The sequence below is a fragment of the Cygnus olor genome, chromosome 3, assembly GCF_009769625.2.
Source record: "Cygnus olor isolate bCygOlo1 chromosome 3, bCygOlo1.pri.v2, whole genome shotgun sequence".
NCBI classification, from domain to species: Eukaryota; Metazoa; Chordata; class Aves; order Anseriformes; family Anatidae; genus Cygnus; species Cygnus olor.
In genome coordinates, this window is record NC_049171.1 from 82428794 (window position 1) to 82455907 (window position 27114).

At 34.8% G+C, this 27114-nt stretch overlaps 1 protein-coding gene across 4 annotated transcripts in view; it reads left to right on the forward strand.

The window, feature by feature from the left end:
* The window catches only part of FMN2 (formin 2), a 199117-nt gene that overhangs the window by 138748 nt on the left and 33255 nt on the right, over positions 1-27114 (forward strand). For all 4 annotated transcript variants that reach the window (XM_040551865.1, XM_040551864.1, XM_040551867.1 and 1 more), the window contains 2 exons: positions 9441-9533; positions 23598-23649. In XM_040551865.1, the coding sequence (XP_040407799.1) occupies positions 9441-9533; positions 23598-23649 (145 nt within the window). The remainder of the gene's footprint in view (positions 1-9440; positions 9534-23597; positions 23650-27114) is intronic.

The following is a 27114-nucleotide window of genomic DNA, read 5'->3' on the forward strand; positions in this document are numbered from 1 at the left end:
GACAAACTTTTCTGGGGACCAGTGTTGGCCCCTGTCTGCATCCACACCTGGATATGAAGTAAAAATTTCAATAACAGTTTGCAATCTCACAGCTTTCTTATCAACCCTGAGTTATGCAAAATGCTTTTTGATGTGCTTCTTTTCCAAAGAAAAGTGTTACCCTGAATTCAAAATGATTAAAAAAAAAAACACAAAAACTATGATTGCAAGAGCATTCACTAAAAATTCTGGGTATTCCAATTGCTTAAATGTAATGCATTCAAAGAGGCAGAATAACCATATTTAACGCTGGTCTTTTCTAAATAGAGTGCAAATTTTAGTGAATGGATAAAATGACTTCAAAGTGGTTTCCTGTGCATTTAGTTTAAGTACACTACCAGATTTACTAATGTGCATCTGGAACCGTACAACTTGAAGAACTAACAAGTGCCTCGCTAAATGACTGACCAGAAAGGGAGAGCTGTAAGATGCTAATTATGACAAAATCCTAAATATGATCCTCTCCTTTTGAAGATGCTGAGAATAATGAGTATTGAGTATTCCTGGGAAATACTGAATATCACCAAACTTTAAGACAGGAATAGATGTCTATGGATGTATTCCAGTTTTACAGTTAGATGTGGTTTGTAGCCATGGTCCCATCTTCATCTGTGATTAGGTGGAATTTTTAATGAGAGAATTTCACCATGTATTGTTCTTGATGTTTCTTTTGCCTGCTTTATTTTGTATTTTATCACTGGAAAAAAATCACATAGCATTGATACAGGCAATATCACCAGTTTAAGGGTATGTTAGTTTAAAATACTCGTTAAACAACGCATAGTGAGATCACATTTTGTAAAATGGGGGAAAGAGGCAATCCCAAATGGATCCTTTATAAAGTTATAAACAAAACCTAAACAAACAAAACCACAGATTGGAGGTTTATTATTAAAAAAAGAAAAAAAAAAGTTTTGTAACCATAACGATAGCATTTCATTCTAGAAATGCTGTATTTTACCATATAAATATGTCAGTAACACACACAGAAACATACAGATATAAATCATCTTCATGGTTTTGTAAAATAATTTTTGTCACGCTGTTTCACAGTTCTGAGCTAAGGCTTATTTTGTGTGAAAGTAGTAGTTATTCTGATATGCCTAGGAGAAAAAGCTCTCATAATGTATGCTTTCATCCATTTGACTGTGGATGCTCTTGTCCATTTTTGTGTTTTATGAACTATATGCCTTGAAATTTGTAAATGTTAGAAACGAGAATCTCTTCAGGGATTCTAAATTAAATTAAGTCCAAAAGACTTTCACAAAGCATGATGTGTGCCTGTTCCAAGATTAATAAGGCAGAAATTTACATTTTTTCTGTATAAAAAGGCAAACAAACAAAAAAGTAATGTCACCTAAGCTAGTGTAGCAGAAATTCCACTAACCGTACAATATAATGCTTGCAGATTATTCAGGCTTCTTATTTGGTTGTTATTTTAAGATAATATCCACAGGGATAAACTTAATATGGTAGATTCTTTATAAGAAATTGAAGACCAAAAAACAGGTAGAGCTTTTTATCAACAGTGAGTATGGCTCATCTGTTGCTTCCAGATTTCACAGCTCTCCAGCATTCTTTAGCTTGTGGACTTCAGTGACATATAGTTTGTTAAGCAACTTGATCCGCTTTTGATCTCTCCTGGCTGTCAGCAACGTTCCTTGATGCAGTCATGCCAAGCAATGACTTCTGTTCCTATGTCATTCCACAGAAGAAACTTTAGCACTTGCCACATGACTTAAATCAACTCACCATGTAAAGAAAATTGGGCATCCAGGGTCACAAGAATGATGCATGACTTTTGCTGATTAGGACCTGTGTTGTATATCCAGTATTATAGCATATTTTTTAGATACTTCAGAATGGTGGGGCAGACAGATGTGGAAAACATGTATTGTATAAACTAATGTTTAATCTTCTCAATGTTCTGACACTCTCTGTAGATATAATTGTGACTTAGGAAAAATCTGGATTTGTGGCCCATGAAATTTTTCAGGCATGTATTTTGTTTAGGAAAGAACTAGGATGGTAATAACAGTATTTATGAAATACTTATGGCAGGTTAAGACAGTTTAGAAACTGTTCTTTGGCTACTTGTTAGCATTTTAGCTTTACAATAGTAAGTTTATTCTTACAAATCAAAAACTAATTCAACTGTCATTTATTGCAAAACTTTCACTGAAGCTCAGCTAAAATGGAATTAGAAACAATGTCAGGCAGAAAATAAATCTGACTAGTGGAATGTTGAGGAGAGTAATAACACCATATCATACAGAATGCTATAAAATCAAGTCAAAGTCATTACTTGTTTATATGTCATAGTATTGTCATACTTAATACTGTTGATTGAAAACTGATTACAAGTAATAATTATTATGATAATTTAAGTATTTGTTTTGTAGTGATGTGTTTTTTTTTCCAACTGTGAGTGCTTGCAAGTCATTGCAAAGCATCCATCCGTAAGAAGCTAGGCCATATGGCCCACGGTATGGCCAAATCTCTTTGATTTGAAATAAGCAGGAGTGAAAATGTTTATAAATTGTTAAGCATTTGCAGAACACTTTGTTTTTTAAAAAGTATGTTTTGAAAAAAGCCCCATAATAATTTGGAAAAATACATCTTCCCTATTTTTCCTGTGCTTCTTCGCTTCTTAGCATGACCTAAAATTGTCTATTCAACTTGGATCTCCTATTTTTAGGATTGATATGTGGTCTCAGGTTTAATACGGTCTGTGTAAATCAGGATTAGAAGTAACATATGCAGTAGAAAGACTTCTTGTGATTGAATCTGGGGTGGTGTCAACATGGGACAGAGAAATAGGATAGTAGGTATGTTATGCTTTGGTTTCTTACCAGTTTTATTCATAGTTATCTATTATAACCTTTTTGGATTTTAACAAATCATTCCTTTTGGCTTAGTAATGGTTACTACTGAAATTTAGAAAGAGGCCCCAACCCTAAAAGTGTAGTCCAGCTGTAGTTGGGGTGGCGTTTTTCTTTTCATGGCCAACTGTTGCGTTTGGGGTGCGTGGTGAGATCGCATCCACTGTTAGCTCTTTCATAGGTAATACTAATATATGCAGGCTAAAGTGCAAAAAAAAAAAAAAAAATGCACCCTTCCATTTGCACATCGTCTCCCCCACACACAACCCAATGCCTATTTTTTTTCATATTTAGAAGACACAATTTACATTAAAGTTCTGATTATTGGTTAAAACATTGGGCAACATTTCAGTGTCACTTCTTGATTGGGAACAGGAGCAGTATTAATTCCAACTTTACATAACAGAAAGTTAAGCATACATTTAGGGTACCACTACAGATAAGAGGAAAGGAAGCGATTGCTCCCCTAAAACTAATTGCTAAGCAAAGTCTTGAGTCTTGTCTGAGGATTTGGATAGCTAAATTGACTAAATGAAGTCTATCTAAAGAGGTTTCCCACAAACCTATTTTTTGAATGTACTCCTACGTTGGTATTCTAAGCTGTTTGAAAGGAAGGCAGGGAGATGGAGAATTCAAATGAAAGGAAAAAAAATGCATTATTGGAGGTAATTCATTACCACTTCAAAAAACTTTAACAGACACTTTCAAGGTGTCTGCATTTCTGTTGTTCTCTGTCAATAGCTTTGATATAACGGGGAATGAAGATTATCATGGTTAAGACATGCTTTATTTTAAAACCTTCTGTTATATGATCCATAGATCCATATTCTATATTCTCATAAACTCATATTGAAAAGATGCTCTCAGCCCTTTATAATAAAATGCCAAATCTCTCAAGGTAAATATTTTTAAAAATGACAGAACACTAGTTGTTTTAGTCAATCCTACTGTCATCTGTACAATTTATCTTTACAGAAGCAGCTATTGTATTAACCAAATGAAATCTTTACTTTTGCCTACTCATTGACAGCTATGCAGCCAGAAATTCTAGCTGTTTGTTCTGCTGTCACTGAAAGGGTTAATTGCTGCAGCTATGCAGCATGCAGACTCCTAAACCCAAACCAGATGTAAACTAAAGCCAGGCTTTCAGTCAATCTGTGAGTCATATTTACTGTCCTTAAAACTGCAAACAAGGAGCTGTCTATGGAATCCCTTGAAGATTCATCAGTTCTTAGTGTAAGCCTTTACAATTCCAAAAAAATAAATAAAAGAAAATTAAGAGCTCTTTCTGTGCTTGTAGCTGAGTTCATCAGTTTCTTTCGATGAGATGAGTATTGTTCTCCTTTGATAAAGTCTAAACTCTCTTTTAAAGTCAGAAGGTGCATCTATAAGGAATAAGAAAGAACTGAGGAAGTTGTGAAAGCGGTGGTTATGCTGCTATATACTTTTCAGGCGAGTTGGCCACAGGCATATCTCCTGGGGGAGTCTGAGTACTCAGACCCTCTGAAAATCAGGGACAAAATTCCTTAAAGACATAAACAAATAGTCTATTAAATCTTAGTGCAACTTGTTCTCTCAGGTATCTTCAACTCTTGAAAATCCACCTGAGTTCTATAGGACTCGTGTAAGTTTGTGGTTTCAGATGTGGTTCACCAAAACAGCCTAACAAACCTCAGTTCATTAACCATCCCAAAATAATTCACAGTTCTGTTTGTTTTCTTATTGTTGGGCTGGTTTTTGTAGTTGTTTGTTTTTATGTGACATGAAACTTGTGTGTTGGAAGTGCTGAAAGAAAAATCATACTGTTCACTACTATCCTGATTGAAGACAATACAGTAAGCCTGAGGAGTCATTGATCATCTGCTCATGCATTTTGTTCAAAAAAGCATATTTTAATATGAGTAGCAGAGATTTGCACTTCCAAGAACTAAAATTTGGCATCCAGAAGAACTAGTTGGAAAACAGCAATAAAAGATACTTTAAATCTTGAAAACATTTTTCTCCTAAAAAAAAAAAAAAAACAACCTGTTTTTGATGCTGAAATTAGGTATATCTTAAATCACTTACTGGAGTCACTTAATGGAAGCATTAATACAGTGCATGGAATGTTTTGTGACTTCTCTTGCTTTTGTAGATGTTTCTTAATCAATATTGGCTGCTGTGAAACTTCATGCAGTTTTAATATATTGACCTAAAGTAGGAGTAGTAGTTTTTTTTTTTAAAGAGCAGTCTAACACAGATTTGAGAAATGGCAATTAATGGTATTTTCACATGGAAATAGTGAATGAGATGAGATTCTTAAGATACTGTGTACAGCTGTAATTACATTTTATTTTTAATTCCTGACCTGTTTTTTTTTACATCAATTTCCATTTGTACATATGGGCAAAAAGCCAGTTTGAGACTGCTAGCTCAAAAAGCTTATCTGATTTACTGATAGCTCATATATCAGTTTGAGACTGATAGCACACGAGACTTAGGAGTTCCTCTCAGAAAAGCTCATTTGCATTGCTTCTCCAGAGAATCACACACAGTCCCCTACAACTTAGGAGAGGGGATGAAATTAGATGGACTGTTGGTCTTTTCCATTGTTGAAATACTGCTTATATGTTATAATGATTTAGAAGGTTGAGAAAGAGGTGTCTCGGTCTGCACCAACACCTGCTTAGGATTTCAAGTCCTTAGAAAGTACGAGGTCAGTGCATGTGGACTCGGTAGCCAGGACTACAGACAACTGAAACCTTCACTATCTAAAGCAATGTGAAGAAGTTTTTATCCTTCTTTGTGTCTGCTTGGGCAATGCCAGATTCTGAGATAAGTTTCTGTGTAGTGATTGGCTTTTGTGTTGGCCTACATTACTCTCATCTGTGGCACCTTGAACCCATTCCATTTTAACATTATAAAAAAAAATTATAATCTGCTTAAAATAAACGGAGCTATCTACACTAGTTGTCTTTATCTTGCTTAAAGATCTCCCAACATGTAAGAATAACCAAACCTGTAAGCATAGGGTTGATAATAGGCAAATTTTGAGTTTACTTGATGGAATCAGAAAAGAGACAATTTTGTTCTAGACAAAACTTTTACAAACTCATTACAGCAGATCTAATTTGCCACCCTAGTCCTTTGATATCTGGGAAGTCTAGTTGAGCTGTTTTGTGTAAAATGTGATTGAGTATAAAGCTGAGGGGGGGGGAATTAAATATGGAAGACTGGCATTTTTGCATACATTTTTTTCCATGTTTCACCTCCACATTGCTTAGAAGTTATTAAACACATCTGACATATTTATTCTGTATCATGTTCCTTCACTTGGGCAGAAATATTGGTAACTGTGTAGTGTTTATGTTCTTTTCATATGATGACCACTGTAATTCCCTCAGTTACTGTGAGGAATAACAATACCTCATCCAAATAGAGGGGTTTTATGCTCTGGTGACAAATTACAGAACATGATAAATGAGTGCTATAACCGACAGGTTGTGCAGGGAGACCATGATTCCGAACTTGGTGCTCTGGAGAACTAGGAAACATGTAGAAGAAAAAGCTGACAGGACTGTTAATTCTTTAATGAAGAAAGCCTCCAACGAGCTAATTTGTTCTACCACACTATCTGTCTCAAAGCTGCGCAGTTTGTAACATAGATATTAGTGCTGGTAATAATGAAAGCATTTCTCCCTTTTTTATTTATTTTTTTTAAAGTTGGTATTATATATGGTATTTTTCTGTAAAGCAAAAAAAAAAAATGGGGGGGGTGTGTTCTGTTGTTTTTTAAGTGACTTGACATATTAGCAATTCAGGAATAGGGTCAGAACCAAACCTGAACTGCTCTTCTTTTGAACATGACTAATGTAGTCTTTTCATGTGGGGAGAAGGTCAAAAACAAAAAAAAAAAAATACACACAAAAAGCAATCTGGGAGAAACAAAGATATAATTAATCTCCACTCCCCCCCCCAACCCCCCCCCCCCCCCCCCCCCCCCCCACCCAATATGCAAAAACCAACAACCATGGAAGGGCTCTTCCAGTATTCTGACTGGTTAAGACATTTCATTCTGACAATATTACGTATGTTTTTCTTTCTCATAGCAGTTGAATATAAAGATATAGTATCCCTGCATTTCCTTATACATATGAAAAGGACATGACTTCAGGCTATGGACAGGGGCATAAAACTAAGGTCCTATGAATGTTAACCTGTGAAGAATATGTAATACGTATTTTGGAAACAGATATGGAATTTGAGTGACATGAAATGGATGGTTATGGCAGGGTTTATAGCGTTCTCGCAATGTTGTACTTATTTCTGAATAGGTTGAAAAGCATAGTGTAAAATGTCATTGTCAGAATTCATTCCTTTGCCAGAATAGTACATAATTCCTTCTATTTTGTCTATTCTATGCTGTATGAAATTCATGGAACTTTTAAAGACCTTGAAGATACTTTGAGAACTTTTGGGACACCGACTCTGTTCATGCTTTTTATGAAAGGATTTTTATAAGGAATTTAAGTTTTCTTTGCTAAAAGTGTCAACACACCTTGATATTTTTTCACAATCTTCAAATATAGCAAAAATACCAGCATAGAAAAGGCAAGCTGAATCACTGTGGCAACAGGCTATAAGTTGACCAACAGAAATATCTGTTTATCAAAGGAACAGATTCTATTCTGTTCCATTCTGAAATAATAGATTTCTCCAATTTTAGGAATGTTTCACATACAGTAGTAATTCCATATGCATATTTGACTTAACATATGACTGAATGTTTTATAGGCCTGCCCATTTAAATATGTGAATGTATATATATTAAAAAAAAATAAAATTGCTTCATAAGCAAGGTTACCTGTTTAATTGAACATACTCGTGTTCAATTTTGTTTTGCTTTCTAAAAATCTGCTGGTACTTATTTCTATTTTCCTTTAAGCTAAATTAAAATGAGACTGAAATTGTTATTGTCTCCCTGGCTTCGCTTGCTTCTGTGGACTTGCTGATTATGATTTGAATCAGTCTCCCTTTCTGTATTTGTGCATTTAAAATCAATACTGCTAGTTGTCTTTTGTGTATTCACAGCTATGAGGAATGATGATTAAACAGTGTCTGAGGTCTAAATCTGCATTATCCAAAGATTTGTCCCAGACATAGCAGAACAGATGAGTAGTACAGTGAAGATTGAATCAATTTCCACAGCTAACAATACAAAAGAGTGATGTGACTACCATCATATCTGTTTACCTTGTTGGTGCTTGAATGACTAGGTACAGATCTACAGTGGGCTGGCTGGCCAGCATTTGTTATAGGTAATGAATCTCCAGTTCATTACCTTAAATACATTATCTTTAATTGCAATACCACCACCATGCTCTTTCTGATATGTCATTAATTTGTTGCTGTAAACTAGATAATGTTATTATTACAGATTGTGAATCATGCTTGGTTAGGTAAGAATGACCTGACAAGTAATTATTATTTTTTTTTAATTCTGAAATCCTTTAAAATATTACAGAATCACATTTTTGGAACACATAAGTATTTAAGGCTACTATTTGTTTATTTCCGGTCATCAAAACCAGACCTATTTCTCATCTGTAGGTATTTGGACTGATCCATTCTAGACATCATCTGTATTTAAAGTAGATAGTTATAATAGTGCATTCTGCATCTTCAGATTTTTTTAATCTCTAATTATTTTTTGTTTGTAAAGACATAGCAATAATCCTGTTTCTCTGAAAGAACCCTGAAGTGTAATGAGAAATACACTTTTTGCATATGTGCACTTTTATTAGAAAAACTTGAGGCACAGTCATTTTCGGATGTAGTGTCAATTATTTTGTTGCCCCAGACTGAATTACCTTGGTTCATCTGTGGGAATATGGTGGTACCACCTAACCAATTACTTATATGTCAGGAAGCTTTGGGCTCCAACTTTGCCCTGGTCTCTGGTGCAGTAAGAACCTAGCTGTCCTCCCCGAGGTCTCTTCAAGCTATAATGACTCTACTCTCGTATTCTTGCACTTCAATAATTTTTCACTGTTACTTTGAACAATTCAAACACTAACCCCATCTGTGGTTTCGCAGGTATTAAGCATCACCTATACTCTATGCACTATGATTAGGTCCCTCCAAACAGTTTGTGCTGGTTTTGCAACTGAATTTTATTTTAAGGTATTTTCACCCTAAGTTCACGTATATCAAACTGACTTGCAATCACTGTTCATAATCACTGTTCAGTCTCTTAAATTTGCCTGTCTTCTTCAAACAGTTGAATACTTTTGTTAATCTGCTCATTTAAAATAATGCACTGGTTACAAGTAATTTTCATATTTTGGTCAAAAACATTGACCACAGCATAGCTGTTCATGAATATATCATCATAGTTGTATGTACTTGAATAGTATGCTTGAGGAACATATTCCAGCAATTTCACGGCTATATGTTAATTCAAGGGGGTCTTTCACTACAGTTGTGTTAGACCCATACTATGATGTGTCATCCTAAGCTAATCTGTTATTTCAATTTCAGTATGTGAGACAGAAGCAGCAAAAGTTTATCAGCTATCACTAGAAGAGCACCTCCAGCCTTTCAAAGACAGCATGGAACAATTCATTAGTCAAGGTAAATAATGAAACGTCACTTAACCTTTAATGACATTTCAAGGGCAAGTTATGGGAACGATGTTTATACACTGTGGGAAAGAGACTGTTTATTTTGGCATCATAGAAAGATGTGGATTAGTTTAATCAGATGCCACACAGTTCTAAAAGATTTACAAAATGATTCTGTTGTACGTAGGTGACTCGTTCTATTTTGCGTGACAGCAAAGACAAATGCTATTGGCTCAAGTGTGTGATCTTCCAATAAGTTCAGCATTCCAGAGAAAACAATTTACAACCTTTTTTTCCTTGAAAAATTATTGAAGCTGGATCTGTCATTAACTTCTTTCCAAGAGATAATTCTTTTGTATTGCCAAAGACATGGAGTAAGCATAGCAAAAGTAGTTAAAGTTTTTCCAGATATAAGGCAAATCCATATGAAATAGTTGGGATGTGATTAGTGGAAAATGCTGCAAGATAAAATATATTAGAAAATATCCATGATGAACTGGCATCCTGAGTCCTGGATGGACCAAAAAAAAAATTAAAAAGAATAGAATATGTTTTAGTAGTCTCTTCTTTTGCCAGACTATAGGAAGTGTGGATAGCTGATTTTTGACTAGTGGTATATCAGAGCATCTCTTGAAACACTGCTCTGGAAGAGTATATTCTGTCTTGACCAGTTCAAATTTTGATACAACTTGGAGTTGACGCATCAGGGTGACAATGGCCTGATGAGTTACACTAATAATTTTAACTAATTAGATAATTATTTTTAAAATAATTTTAACTTAGTCACATTGCATCTCTTTCTGCTTTGACACTGCATTTTATAATAGAAGACAGATCTGTTACCTTCTGATCAGATGACTTATGTGAAAAGTCACTTTCTACTTCTTATTCAGTGTAACACAGATCTAAGCTTATGAATACTGAGAGATAATAAGCTATTTTTTTAGAGAAATCATTATTAACTGACTGTGCTGTATGTTTGAGAGGCCAGCCAGGTATGCACTTTTTTTTTGTTAGAATATCTAAGATGATCATCTGTGCAAACACTTTAAAAACTAATATATATATGTTAGCATTCCAGAACATACTGGTCCATGCTATTGTATTCCCAATTACAGTGAATAAATTCTGATTAAAATTTGTATATATGAATATTGCAAAAACATTATTTTGAACTAACTGATGTGAACTGATGCTTCCTGAGACAAATGCCCGTTTAACAAATCTGGCAAGCAGAATGTTGTGTCCTTCAATAGTAGGTATGAACTATTTTAAACTGGATTTTGGTTGTGTACTTGATATACAGTCACTGGCATGATTAACATATAACAAGTATTTTACATTAGGTTTTTATTTATTATTGATATATGTAGAGAGGAGACAGTAAAATCACAAGTTACTCTGAAACGATCACTAATGGTACACTTGTAAATCATGCCACATGTTGGCATATTAACCTTAATAACAGAATAGCAATTCAAATATGGGGCTTATAATACATCAGAGGTGTATCAGTTAAATTTCTTTGTTTTTATAAATCAGAACAGTTTGAGAAGTATGTGACTCTAGTGTAGCTTACTTTCATTTTGACTATGGCTTACAGAGGGTAATTATATAGAGGGTAAGCTACAATAATTTGTTTTGTTTTTTGCAAGGATTGTGGATTTTTTTTGCCTAGATTATGTGTATGTATTTAAGGAAAGTGTGGAAAAAAAAACACATAGAATGCATCTCATCCATGAAGAACTTTGGCTGTGTTCCCATGTTAATAGTGGATATTACCAGGTCATTGACAAAAAGAGAAATCCATGATGTCGGTAAAAATATCATGGTTGCATTTTAATTAAAATAATTAGAAATGTAAATTGTGAATACAGTGAATTGTGACTAAACAATTTCTACACTGATTAAAACTCTAAAGACTATTTTGCAGAATTCTATTACATATAAGGCAGACAAAGGTTAACGTATAGGAAAAAGAATCCCTGGTTAAGTTCCAAAAATAAAGTAATTTTAAATACCTTTCATTATGAAATCCTTTGTTTTTACTTCATAGGATTGAATTCAGACTTGAAAGAGGCCATGTTTTAAAGCAGGATTTCTCTTTCCCCTGTTCAGTGTTTGACAGGCTTTTGATCTAGATATTTTTTCTAAGGGCTTTTGTTGTTTATGTAGACATAATCGATGAGTCTTTTCAGCTAGACTGCACACATGATCATTTAGAAAAACAGAGGAACAATTCTTGGCACCTTTTGGGATTTGTGTTTATATAACATATGCTCTGGGCAAAGAAAAATCAAGCTTTAAGTTTTATCTTTTCAAGTTCCAGTTTCTCTAAAGTCAGAAAAAGGTTTAACTTATAATTCAGATGAAAAGCATTTTTCATAGGGTTAAATAATTTGGCATGTTTATATGATGCCTTTTCAGAGTAGATAACTTGTGTGCATAATGGGACCCAAAAGTTCAAAGTAGCTAGTTATTCACTTAAACTTGTTGCTAGCCGTTAAAATGGAAAATGGGTTTCCCATCGGCAAGAATACTTAGACATCAAATTAAATATCCCTGGCAAGGAGTTAGAAAGGCACATTTTATAAGAATAGTTACTGTCTGCACAGTTATGTAACTTTGAATTAAGTTTCTGTAACTAGTCTAGCTGATTGTTACTATTGATGTATTAATAAAAAAAACAAACTTTTTTTCTTAATGTTAACACTTTTATTAGAGCCGTCAGAGGCAAAAATGGCTGTATAATAGAGTTCTTCTAGCTGAGTTGTAAAGATTAGTCATTCAAAGGATAAAGAAGGGGAGAAATATGGAATGTGTTCAGTCATAATGTTTTAGATAAAAATGCTAGTGGTATGTACAATTGAGGCTGTCCAGCGCTTGTCTTGCTAGCCCACTCAGTAGACTAAATAGTCATCATATTCATCAAAATAAGCAAAGTAGTAAAAGGATGTCAGTCTTTTTTTCTGATGGACTTCAGGGTCACTTATAAAATGATCATTCTCCTTAGCAGAAGATTAAACCTATCCTCTGTCATACCCTCTCTACACTGGCTCAGCGAATATTTGCAAGCACTCTCTATCCTGTGCATTTAATTTTGGAGGGTCTACATGCCTTGAAACTTCCAAGGCAACCCTCTGTTCTCCCATGTTTTCTGTCCTTCTCTTTTTTGGAGCCACGTGCAGTAAAATATTCAGTCAAAAAATGCACAACATACAGTACTTTTGTATTTCTCAAATTCACATATGACTAATTTTTGCTGAAATTCTCTGTACTCACAAATCATTTTTTTTAAAGACGCTTCCAGAAAAGAGATTTAAGAGAAATTGTCAGAATATACAGGACTTCTAAGAAGTATATTGCTTTAGTTATTACATATTTCTAACCATTTATTTAAAGACTTAAAGTACTAAAGTACTAGACTTAAAGTACTAAATAAGTACTATTTGCATCTCTCCAATACAGGAGTGTAATCTTTACTGAAGTTTTCTTTCTGTGAGTTACTCCAAACAAGTTATCACGATTTGAATAAGAGAGATCACAAAAGAAAACAGTACTTGAAAATGCTGTCCCCTTTGGAACTGTACTTTGTTTTGGGCGGAATAGTGACACACAAACATCTGAGATCACATCCACCAGTTTAGGAAGCTTTGGAAATCACTTCTTTTCCTGGGGGCAAGCCTTCTCAGGACACACAGGAGACAGTAGAAACAGTATCATGCAAGTTATAGAGGAAATTTGTTAGAGGTTAGTAATCCTTTAACACTTGATAGGATAGCCAGCTCATGTTAAATAAATAAAGGTGTGTGGATGAACTGCAACCGAGTCTCAATCCCCAGGTTTTAACTGTGGATAACTTTGCAGCGAAAAGCAGTTTTCGGGAGCCCCAGGGACTCCAGATTGGCTGTGCATTCTTGTCAGCCCGATAAAGCAGGGAACTTCTAAGGAGAAACTCTAAGGAGGCAGTAGCCACTGCACCCTCATACAAGTTTGGTTTGGGACCTGGAAAGAGGCAGAATATTCAAAACAGATTTTCAACTTTATAAATTTTGTAAATGTGACTGACTTCAAATCTGAGGAAATCATTCAATATTGTGTTAGCTTCTGAATATGATATCATTAGGTTTAGATTTTTAAAAAGTATTATAGTGTAGGATACTTGAGCACTAGAATGTATTGCTTTTAAAAGAAGTAAAAACATACTTTTCAGGTGATTAGGTAGTTCATCTGGAAAAGGGAATAATTCCAGTATTGTAAGTTCAGGTGAACAAGGTGACCTTTCAACCTGTGGCTCCTTCTGGTCTTACTTCACAAATTCTGCAATTGTTAGTGAGTGCCAGCCCCATGTTTCATTCTGCTGGACTCTTCTCCAGGCCCAAGTTCTAGCCACATCCTTATGATCTTGCAGAATAAAGATGCTAAAATTGTCCTCTTGATGGAACTGACTGTAACCATCTCCTTCTCTTGCCAGAAAGAGCATTCAGGAATCCAGTTTCCAAACCTTTAGTAAATGAATTTATAAATCACAAAGTGTGTCGTATTTATTTTTATAGCTGCAACCAGCTAGTTGGCCATAACTTGTTCTTTTAGGTCAAGCAGCAAAAGGCTGTGCATCATCATATGATGGATTGTGAATGAGACTAAAGCATCAGACTGACTTTTGGATGGTTGGGTTCAGATTCTGGCTCCAGAAGTACTGTAGATGATTGCGAAATGAATGCTGCTAGGATAATCTTAATTCTGGCATTTTCTAACATAGAAATGATTGATTTTGCAGATTACATTTTCCTTAAATGTTGCTTTTATAATTTGATTAATATAGGGGAGAATGTAGCACTATTTCTTAATTTTTTCTAAAAATAATTTGAGAAAATGACTAAAACCATTAGGAATTATATACGAAGAAATATTTTTGGTTTTGTTTTTCTTTTAAAAAATACAACATTAAGGGGTCAGATATTGCTAGATTTATGTGGAGACATTCGCTTTAAATATTATCAAAATGCACTCATTACTGAGACAATTTTTTTAAAGAAATCATTGGAGGGATCTTTAGATAGAGCAACACACAATCACTACAACAAAAGTGCAGGAATTCACACTTAAACTAGTTCCATGAATGTTTACATTTTTATGCTGGTATTCTTTTCATTGGATTATTGAATGAGCTTTTAAAACTTTTTCTTTGAGTGCTGAAAGTATTTTTGTAATCTCACACTGACATCTTAATGCTAATAAATAGTTTAACCGTGGTATTGTATAAACTTGTCCCTACCTCAGTTGTCAGCACCTCCATTGGTGTACATTATTACCTAATAATCCGAATTCACATTCTGTTGTATTTGCAACACTAAACAGAGTTCACTGAATTAGCCTCTCCTTGCCTCAACATCCATGAAAGGACAAACCTTTAGACCTGTCGTGGCAGCTGTTTGTGTCTTTGGCACAGGACCTCACTGAAACATTTTTTTTAGGCATAGGCATCAGTACAGTGATTGCAGACAACACAGGTGTGATAGAGTAAGAAAGGCATTGGTTTTGGTATCGGTTGGGAAGAGGTCAGTATGTGAGTGTCACAATGTCATCCACCCCAAAACTATTCAGAATGAATGCAGCAGATCACTGAAGTTACTGAAAAGTTTAGATAATTAGACACAAAGATAATCCGCATTTTATTCTCCTTCTCCTGTAAAATCCAAAGAGCATTCAAATAACGTTGCTTTTACCATCTACTTCTTAGGGTGGTGAAGAAAAATAGAGATATTAAAACTTACGCAAGACAACTTTGTTCCTGTATTGTCTCTAATTATCATGGCATTGCATGTTCTTCAGTAGTCCAGAGTCCAGGCTTACAGCTGGACAGCCTGCTTTTAAATTAGATCTGAAACCTCTTGCAGGATCTTTACCTAATAATGCATATTTAGTCCTAGGTATGCTAGCTAACTGCATGTCTGTTTAGGGTCTAGTCCTGACTTCACGGAGACCTTTGTGCTGTGTATGACTTTAGAAACACTAGTATGGGGAGTGGTGGTCAAAGCTGTACATGAATACAATGTATTTTACTTCTTTGCACGTGACATTTAACAACATTATAGTGAATAGTCACGAAATGCACGTAACTAGAGTATGATGGCATGGTATTTTTTGGAAGTGTTGGAACTGGGTCCCACTTCCACTTCCCTTCAGCTGACAGTAGATGTCATCTTTCAAAAGGTGATAATAACCTATCTCTTTACTGTTGCCTGAAATGGATTAAAAGAAGAAACGAAAGTAGAGAAAATTCAGATCTTGAAACACATATTGAGGGCTAAGCAGGACTTGTGCTGATTTTTGTTGTTGTTCTTATTTATTTGAGGAATCAGGTTCCTTTTAATGGAGTCTTCTGCTGATAAGTTTAATTGTCTTTATAGTTTCAGTGATCACATACTCATTGAGAGTTTTAGCTGTGGTTCTGTGGATCTTGGTAGTGATCTATGGGACAACACATAATCTGAGTTGTTCTTGAGTGTGAAGTCATTGTGAAGTACAATTGGTTGGAATCAATATAAATGTTTAACTCACAGGTGTTGAAAAAACTGAAAAAAACATAATTAGAAAAATGCCCAGCATGTTAGATGCTCTATTCCCAGTTATCTTCAAGAAACTGGGGCCTGAGTGAAGTATTTATATATTCTGTTTTCATGTATGCATGAAAATTTTGGAAAAATGGGGGAGAGGAAGCAGGTGTTCTTCCTGCTCACTACCTTCTATGGATGTCATAGGAAATCCAGAAGGATCTAAGACTTCTTTTACAGTTTCCAGAAGAAATTCTGCTTTCTTCTTTTTGCAAAGCTTTTTTAGATTTCTTGTCTTTGTTTACTATAAATAGAAATTCTCAAAAGTACAGCAACATAGCTCTAACGGTTCATCATAAAAGCATTGTATCTGTCAAAACCAAAAACAAACAGAAAAAACACAAACGACAACCCACATCCTGGCTTGACTTGAAAGTTACTGGAAAGATCATGCATAGTTAATTATAAACAAATACTAGTTAACACTCTTATATAAAGAGAGAGGGGGGTGGAAAGCAAAAAGATTTAGGATATAGACAAGCAGATGAAAGGATTGATTCTTGTCTTCCATCTGAGATTGCTCAGATGCATTCCTGTATTCAATTACCTGAGAAGATGTGATATTCCCTTAAGAGAGATCAGGAGATCAGAAGGGATGGCAGTTTCGTGCATCTTCTTACTCATAGCCCTTTGAAACTGGTTCAGTAGAAGTAGCTTAAATTGCAACAGGGTTTGGGCCAGATGGTGTCTACAGACAGTAATTGCTGGGTCAAGATCATGGCACAGGCTAAAAGCAAAATGTTCTGGTGGAACATAAGCTCGAGGGGGGGGGGGGATGGTATTTGAATGCTGTTTATAGACCTTGGAGGTCTACTCAGAATCATTTCTGAATCTGAACCAAGGCTCAACCTGTTTTGTGACTATGCTTATCTAGTACATTTGCACACAAATTATTTTTAACTGTTAAAGTCCCTTTTCTCTCGTGAAATTTCTGTTATTGTAGGTTATAAGCTTAAATTTGCATATTAATATTGCATATTAAGCTTATGTTTTTTTACAAAGCCACTGAGAACCAGCGACATCATCATTTAAAGTTTAATGATCATCTAACCCTTGTTTACAGTCTTGCTGGAAACCTACTTCCTTTTTTGATAGATTCCATCTAAAAAGACTAGTTAGCTTTTCCCAGTGCCACTCTTCTCCCCAACCACATTATGGTTATTAAATTAAACATGCAAAGAGAACAAACAACAACAACAAAAACAGAAATTTAGTCAAAGAACATTCAGAAGACCAAAGGGGAGAAGAAAAGATTTTTTTTTTTTTGTTGCTTACTTTAAGAGCTTTGCACTCACCATGTCTTTGTTGTTCTTTGGTAGTTAATATTGTCAAGGAGTTTCAAAACAAGCGTTGAACAGTGTGCTTACTTCCAGACCAAATAAAATAGTTGTAAGTGTTATTTAATTGTGTTCTGGGGGTTATTTAAAAACTGCATGTACCACCAAAAAAATGGAGGAACTCTCCTAGGAGCTTTGGCAGAGGTCCTGCAGACTTGAACCTTAGACCCTAATAATAAAAGTGTGACTACATGCTCTGTTCATGCAACATCTTATCTCTCTCTGTTCACTGTCCTCTCCTAGTTACATGCTTGAAATAACCTGCAGAAGGTTTCCTCATAGCCTCAGATAGGCATTTCAAGTCCTCGGATCCCACTGGAGTAGGTCAGCAGCATGTTTTAAGAAAGTCTATCCCTCACCTTTGTATTTATTTTTTTGGTCTGTTTGGCCCTTACCGTTTTTTTGTTCCTGTTTTATTTATTTATTTATTTATTTTGCAAGGGGTGGTTAGGGTTAAGATACTTGCTATATTTTGTTGTATTTTCAAAGTCACAGCTATATTAATTCAGCACACTGTGGGGGGAAAAGGTTCTTTAAAGATCTTGGTAAAACTGCAAAAAAGGTTTGTAAAAGTTTTGAAGATAGTTTTTTTTTTTTTTAGTAAAAAAAATTTCTAAGAATTCTAATGCTTTTAAAATGTACATAGTGCAAGGCAGAATACTCCCTATTTAAAGCAGTAGTTTCAAGTCTTAGACCTCCCCATTAGTCCTAGTGCAGATATTTCCTAAGATTTTTAAGTCCATTGGAAGAGGCGATAAAGAATGAAATGTTGCACTTCCAAGTAAGAAATTGCAAGAACTGATAACAGAAAATAGAACTTATATCCAATGCCTGTACAGAACATAATCATATACATACAGAAAATCAGATACATTTTATTGTTTTGTTTTTGACAACAGCTTTAATGCAGAAAGTATAATGATTACATTTAGAAGAGACTGATATAGAAAGTTCATTGGACTGAAAATGAGAAAATACTTGGCAGCATGCTTAGTTCACAGAGTGGCTTGATTCCTAAAAAGGTTTTAGCATAGTACATCTGAAATGTCAGTTGTCATTTCGATCAGAAGGGACAATTCATGGTCAAAAATAACTTTTATATCCTCACCTTTGAACCCCCCTTTATTTCATTTAATCATCGAGGCTTCTAAAAAATAAATAAATAACAAAAACAAACCACACACACACACACACACACACACAAATGTTCACCTAAAAGTGAACAATACTGTTCTGCTAAACACTGTAATTTTCTAGAATGCCTGTGTTTGATTCTTTCATTTGGTTTTGTATAACCTTTCGGATTTTCTTAAATGTGTAGATCACTTTGGTATGACTGTTCATATATGTGCCTTTGCAGAAGTTGTATGTAACCTTTGCAGGACTGGAATCTAGAAGAATTGGAAGAGCAAACACAATAATGGTGTGTATCATTCTAGACTGTGTGTCTATGCTGATGATGACACCTTTTATACATTAAATTAATTAGACATCATTTGTGCAGCTTTGTTGGAAATATCTTTTTGAATTGCATGAAATCAACCTTTATGTCCCGGTTATTAAACATCAAACAGTAGATTTAAGCAAATACAAAAGTGATGCTACAAATTAGAATATCTGATGTAAATTTTAATGAATACATATAACCTGTATTTAGACAAATTGATTGAAGAGTCTGGGATATAGTACAACCCTCATGCTTGGGAAGGAATGATATAGGGAGGAAGGAATGTACTTGAATTTTGACCAAATATATGAAGTATTTAGGAAGTACAGAGTTTGCAGTAAATGGGGACAAACATTAAATACTATGAAGATATCTTAATGGAAAAAGCAGGCAAACAGTAGTGCATTGTCCCATAAGAAGTCATTAGAGATGCTTTCAAAAGAAAAAGTGAAAAAGGAGTAAGTTAATTTAGTATATGTTATGAATAGAAAAGGCAGCTTCTCTTCCTTGTTCCATGAGAGGTCATTTTCACTCTGAAGTGTTCCTTTTTCAATATTGCAATGTTTGTCAATATGACCCGAGGTTATTTTTCAAATAAGTAGATTTTACAGGATATATATGCTTTCAGGATTATGAGAGCTGCATATAAAGACCTGCAATGTATTGAATGTATGTAGGCAGTTATAAATCTAAGTATTACCTTTGTTCCCCTCTGCATTATGTGAAATACGGGGACTAATACTTTGGGTATGATATAGATTTTATAGGTATTTATTAGATTTGAAACAATATCTTTGGAGGCAGTTCAGAAAATTAGTGTCAAGGATCAAGAACACTAATTTCAGTGCAGGGGGTTGAGGAAAAGATGTTGGGTCAATAAAATATGAAATGTTTTTAGTTGGCAAAGATTACTGACCCATGAATGGGAACCTCTGCATCTGTCATAAGAGCCTGCAAAAAGTTTCTTATGTGATCAGTGGAAGTATATATATTTATATATAAACATATACAAAAGCAGATGAGACTACAAGACTTCTTTTAATGTTTTTCAAAGAAAAGCTGTAAGACTTTCTGAAGTTTCCTTAAGAAGTCTTGCTTCTTCAGGACAAAGAGAGAGCAGGAATTTTAGTGGCTGAGCTGAGCACCCTGATGTGCTCAGCTGCCACAGTACCCTTGAAGATGACAGATTTTCCTGCACCAGCTATTGCCATGATAGGTTCACTGTGAAATGGGTAGTTTTCTCCTTTTTGCTTCACCTGTTGGAGGAGTTCTCATCTGTGAAGGAAACATACTTTTCTTCCAACACACCTCTCCCCACATGGCTGCCTTTCAGCTTGTACTTAGCACTTAATTGATATAGGCTGCCAAGAAAGAATGACAAGACAGTGCCTTTCAGGCACTCTGTTTACCAGTTGTGATGTACTGCTTTGGAGGAAGAAGTGACAGTAAAGATGCATTATATTCAATGAAATGGAAAAGTCTAATGCAGTATGGGGAATCTTTGGCTGAATCTGTCATAGCTGTAATGTTCAGAAATACCTGGAGCTTTTGGGGGAAAAACTATATTAAAAACATTGCTCCCTTGCTGAAACAGAAAAATGGGTTGAAAACAGTTTACCAATGGAGCAATTAGTACGGCAAAATACCAGCAACCACTAATATAGGTGATCATGTCAGTGGCCAATTTCAGAACTTATCGGACTCTCTAGATGCTTCAGCAATCTAGTAGTTATTCCAGCGTATGCATATGACAGTAAGACTTTTGTGGTTTTGATAACCAACAAGGGAAGAAAGCATCCTGTTAAATCTCAATGAATGTCTTTGACTAGCTATTGTCCACAGCTTTCAGTTGTTTACTGTATACTAGTACAGAAGTAGTCATTTAAATGTTTACTTTGGACTGGGACAGATCCTTGAGTGTATGTACCATGTTTTCTTCTCTTCCACTGGTGTCACCTGTCATCTTGTTGAAGCAGAAACATTTTAATACTGTTCTTTAACTTTTTTTCATCTTGAAAAACAAGAAAGCAAATGGATTGCAAGTCTGATTCACACCTGAATAATGTCCTTTTGATAACATCAAAAAGATTAGAGGTGTCATGTCATCACATGTTTGGAAGAGACTACAAGGGAATTCTCTCTTAGAGAAAACTCTTTCCTTGCAAGACTGTTAATGCGAAGAGGTGATCTGATGCAGAATGAAATCTGGGGGGGGGGGGGGGGTATAGTACCTGCCTTATGCATATGTGCTTATTAGCTTAAAAAAATAAAAAAGACTATTACATACACCTAAATAATTCAGGGATTATCAAGATTCTTTGTGTAGTACCCATTCTCTAGGAAATGATTAAAAGTACAGATACATGCTTTTAAATTAGAATGGAAATAAAAAATTTGTTGCAGCATTGAGACATTCTAACACACTTTGATAAGCCTCGTACAATTTGTACTTGCACTCTTTCAAAAAAAATTATAAAATATTTGCTCTATTGCTTTTTCAGGTAAATAATTGTTTGTAAGCATGTGTAGGATGGTTGGAGATGAGGAAAAAGCCAAAACTAGACAGTTCAGATGTTATGTCCCATCAATCCTATAAGATTATAAAAAGGGTTCTATTCTACAGATATAAGTACTAAAAGACTAAGACTAAGCAGGAGCATGCTAGCCTCCATTTCCAAGCATTGTTTAACTGAGAGGATTCCAAATTAAGTGTTTCAGTAACAGCACTGCTTATTTTAGAAGCTGTATCTGAAGGTACATTAGTAAAAGTGTTAATGTAAAATTATATATTCTCCCTTCATTCAAGGAGTCTGTGTGGAGTTTCTTCTCTCTTGCACCATATGGTTCTACAACAAATCATACCTTGACTTTCAGGATTGAAGTATAAAGAAAAAAAAAATCTGTCAAAGCTGCCAGGTTTCACCTGGTTTCATATCCAAAGCAAGACAAGGCTTTCAAGCAAAACTATAAGTCAGCCCAGATTCACTCAACACTGGGCCCAGGTTCACTCAGAAGAAGGGTTTTGAGCCCTCACAAACCTTTTGAAGAATCTGGGCCGAGTTTCAAGTCAGTAATGAAACCCGTAATCAGGCAGGCTTCATGTTCTTTTGAGTTTCCTTGAGAACTTTTACCCAGTACTCCCTCAAGTTTCCTGTGGCTTGCTGGGATTTCTTTTTCACTTCAAACAAAACAATGATGGAGCCTTAGTCTTCAAATAACAATTGCTAGATACAAAGTTTGCTGCTGCGGGTAAACTGAGCACTGCTCGCCCAGCTCAGCAGATTACATTACTACTAATAAAAGCATTTGCAGCATCAGACATAATTCCGATCCTTGTTCCGACTTTGGGGGGGGAATGGGAACCTCCACTTGTGTAACTTTGCTACAGATTTCACGTCTATTTCAGTGCAAGTGTGTGTTTGTAAAGTGCTGTTGATTGAAACATCATAATAGAAAAAATAGTGATTATTTTTGTACCCTAAAAGTCCCATTCTCATTTGTGTCAAATTTAAAATCTAGATTTCCTGTTTTTGATATCCTACCACATTGTTGGTGTGGTGCATCAACAAAGTAGAAAAATATTTTTATTGTTGTAAAGCAATGTAGGGAATGAGAAATAGCTTTAAAGTTTATGCTTCTTTTTTAGTTTTCTCTTTGAATTCTGTACTGTTGATATTTGTCTTCAGGACAATTCAGATCCTCTTCATGCCCCCAAACGCAATGACTCTCTGGAATTCTAAAATTCTCCTTGCAAATTAAAAACCTACTATTCCAGCAGACATCAAAAGGGAATAAAGTTCCAAGCTAAAAAGATTTTGGCTAAAATGTGCAGTTCTTAAATGAATTTAAGTTGTGATAACTGAATAACTGTATAAATTTGATCTAAGCACACTTGCACAGAGCAGATTGTACTATTGCTTTGCATGTTGTTGATGCCTAGGTTAATACGTATGTTCTTGTAGATTTTGCATATCGATGTTTCTAAGTTAAGTGAACTGAACTTAGTACGTAATGCAGTATGAGAGAAGATGTGGAAAACTGTTCATTTTTCACTAGTGTGGCAATGACAGCTTGTTGTTTTTGACTTTTCTTCACATAATGGTAATGCAATAATTTCCTTTGTATAGAAAGTAATGTTTTTGATATGGGCCTACTATGGTGCTAGTACTTCACTAATTGATATGTTATAATTTGTTCTTGTTTAGGAATTCCTAGTTCATAAACTAACTAGCTATTTGAAAGGGGGAGGGGAGGGAGAAGACAATTTTTATCTATCAAGCAAGTTTTAGAAAAGCTTTAAAGCTGAATGCTTCATGCTTTTCCTCCCTCTCTTGATAGACAAGTTCCCATATTTGTTATTCAGAGTCATACTTTAAGAATTGCTTTGAAGTCACTTTCATGACTTGGTTGCTTATATTACTGCAAGATTTAAAAAACAACAACAAAAAAAACACAGCACTTGTTTTGAGGGCTTTTAGGTGTGTGTGTATGTGTTTTTCTAGGGATATCAGACTTCATGTAGCTTTTTCAGAATTGTTATACTTGAGTGTATCTTCAGCTTGTTTTTATAAAATAAAGAATAAAAGACTTATGAATTTTACAGGGGAAATTATTTAAAAAAAAATCTGTATCTTTCACTTTATAGTTATTTCTTTGCCTGTATTTTTTTACAGCTAAAATAGACCAAGAAAATGAAGAGAAGTCACTAACAGAAGCACATAAAAGGTAAGAAAGAACAACATGCTAAAATCCTTCTCTGAAAAAAGTGTTTTTCTTAGAAGCTGCTGTTTTGGAATCCAATGTTATTTTATTTTTGGATAGTGAAAGAAATGCACTCGGAAAACAAAGTGATATTTATTGTCAATTTCAACTTGATGAACAGGAAAAAAAGGTATATAGATATGCAGTCTACCTTTAGAAAAATATTGCAAGACTCTTGCCTTTAAGGTATAAAAGGTATACAATTAAGGTATAAAATTACCTTATGTAAAAACAAACTTAGAATATGACATTCAGACTGAGAGAGAACTGTTCCTTCTATGCCAGAATCATGGTGATTTGACAGACATAGCATTCCCCAGACAACTAATGTTCATTAGGTACAACTTCCTGAGCTTATAAAATATGAAATGGAAATCGTTTTTTTAATATACTAATGATATGTATAATTGAATGTGACTTCCTTTGTAGTATTGCTAATAGATCTTCAAATAGTTTTTGTGGCAAAAAGTAAATACTTCATTAAATTTCACTACAGATGTGTGCAGTTGAGAGAGTTTTCAAAATTGTGAACTTCATTGCATTGCACAACTTGTGGTTTCTTCTAATTTCTGGCAGTGTTCTCCAGAAGCAGTGTCTAAATGGGACACGCTTTTATTTGTCCTTGCAGAAGACTGAAATATGACACACACCATTTCTAGTCCAGATTTGGTGAAACTGTATTAGTCTGTATTAGTTTTATGTTCACTAAGAATAACATCTTCTTTTCGTGTTAACTACAACTGACGCTGAATATATGCTAATGAATACAGCTGTATTCATTAGTTCCTGTACAGTAAAATATGCCACTATAAATGATTCTAGTTATTACTATGATTTATTATCCATCCTATGGCCCTGAGGTCCTGATTTGTTACTTGCTACAATGGCACATTATGGGTGACTACTCTCCTGGTACAGCACCAATACCAGTAGTTTCTGTCTATACCCATGGGCCATGTAATAAAGACAGTACCTGAAAAAGGGAGGGTGGATGTTCCTCTGTCATCAGAAGCTCCCTCCTTACTTGAAAGGAGATGGTAGGTCATTGAGTGGTATATCAATGATGTAGGATCCTGATGGAAAAAATGGAACAAAGGGAGTATTGCTTTGGCTCAGTATCGTACCTCTTGCTCAAGTTTATGAAAGGCATTCCTGAAATTTCTGAAGCTTGTTTAACTGCTGAATTACATGATTCTTACTCTTAGAAATTTCCTTTATAATAAAACTTTGAGGGAAGAAACTGTTAGTAGAAGAGAGATTTGTGATCTCTGACTGCTCTGCTGAGGAAACTTTCTCCTGTGGAAAATGGATTAGACTATATGTACAATGCTGACAGATTCCTAAGGGCAAGAGGGATCTGAAATCTGTTTGGCAAACTTGTGACTTGTCCTTGTTGAATTCATTCTCCAGTCTTGTTTTTTATTTTTTTTTATTTTTTATTTTTCTCCTGGCTGAAACCACGATATCAACATATTCCTTTCATTATAGCTAGGATATACGGTAAGGGAGAAGAAAGAAAACTGCTCCTTGGACCCTCAGTCAGCTTGGCCTACTCCATCCTACTTGTCTTAACTCTTTCTTCTCCCCTCTGCTGATGAGTGCAGCATCTCCTTTTGCACAGTATTTTGTCCAAGAAGGAAATTCTAGTTCATTGTTGACATCACATGCAAAAGTTCTTATAGAACATGTGAAGAAATACACTGGGACCTAAAACAAAAAATCTAGGGTCAAATCTCTTTTTTACTGTTATATAAACTACATTTCTCTTTATCCCTTCCACCCACACACTGTAATTCCTAATCAAATTTGTGGTATTTGTTAAAATATTGAAGACAGGTTCTTGGTGTAGTTTTGGTATTTTGTGTGTTTATTGCATTAAGATCTTTAAAGGGTCTTAGAAATAAAATACTTGGGTTCTTTTTTCTTTTTTTTTTTGGCGGGGGTGAAAGAGAAGGTGAAAGCTTAAAAAGCTAAATGAAAGATTAGTTACATTTGGCTAATCATAGGTAGAACAGCAGTGCATAGGATGACTAGACAAGCAAGTGGTGCAAGGAAAAGTGATGGATTAGATGGAGCAAAATTAATGTGATTAATGTGTTTGGATTTTACTTTTTGAAGTGGATAACTTCAGCTCACATGTAAGTTCAGGTCTGCCCCAAAACAGCATTTCTTTGGCTTTTAGTAAGAGCTACAAATTTTCTTTCTTTTAGCTTGGGCACAAAATATTAAAGCTCATATCTCCATTAAAAGCACAGAAGTCTAAAAGAACAGCTCTTGCAGCAATAACAACAAAAATGTTTCTAAAATGAATAATGATTTGGGGAAAATGCAGCAATGTGTATTTTAGAAAAGCTCAATTGTGCAATAGATGAGCTGAAATGGAAAGTTAATCTTCCATGCAAAATAAAGACAAAGAAAATGGAATGTCTGCTCCAGGGACTCCATGCAGTGTATAGCTGTTCATTTGTCACAAGTGAGAAAATGTTTAATCGGTTTTGAAATGATGTATTCTCTCTTTATTTATCATGTTTAGTAACTTTAAGAGTGTCAGTATGTAAAGTGTTTATCCAAGGAATGGATTTCTGGCACATGGATAAAATGAAAAGTGAAATGTTTAGCTCGCAATAGGCATATGTTCCAAGATCTCTCTGAGTAAGTATCCTGAGATGAGAAGAAAGCACACAGGTCTGTGTTTATCTAGCTTACGCAGGCAGACAAGGAAGGCTCCAGCCTGGTATTAACACTGAAGTGACATGGAATGTCTTCACCAAACCCCAAACAATTACATCATTCCGTTAACAATATTGATAAAGTGCAATAAAAAGGAACCTGGCACTTTCCAATTAGATCTTCATTGCTAAACACTTGAGAAACTGTCAAATACATGACAAGTTAGAGTAAAAAAAAAAAAAAAAAAAAAAAAAACAACCTGGGGAGTGGGGTCAGGGGGAGCAAAAGAGGAGGAGAGAAAGATGATTCTGTATTTTAGGAGCCCATAATTTGATTTTTTTTCCCATTTAAAATCTTTCTAGATTGTGTCCTATGCACCAAGATACATAGCTATGTGCTCAATTCACACAGCTGGAAATAACATTGGTGACTTTTAAACAAATTTATAACTAAAAATGAGATTTGAAAATTGTGAAATACAACACCAAGTAACAAATACGTTCCATGTTTTCTATATTTTCATTTTTTGTACATTTTCTATATTTTTTAAATATTTTCTATATATCTTCCATATTTTCATTTACTTAGCTTTAAATACCTTTTATCTTTCAGAAAGATATTTCCTTTAAGCAGGGAGAAAAAAAAAAGTAGATGCAAACAATTATTGTTTGTTATCAATTGTAGAAGGAGATAGTTCGATCCACAGTATCTACAGCAAATAGAAACCAAGATTGCATCAAAGTTAGTGTCAAAAGTTGT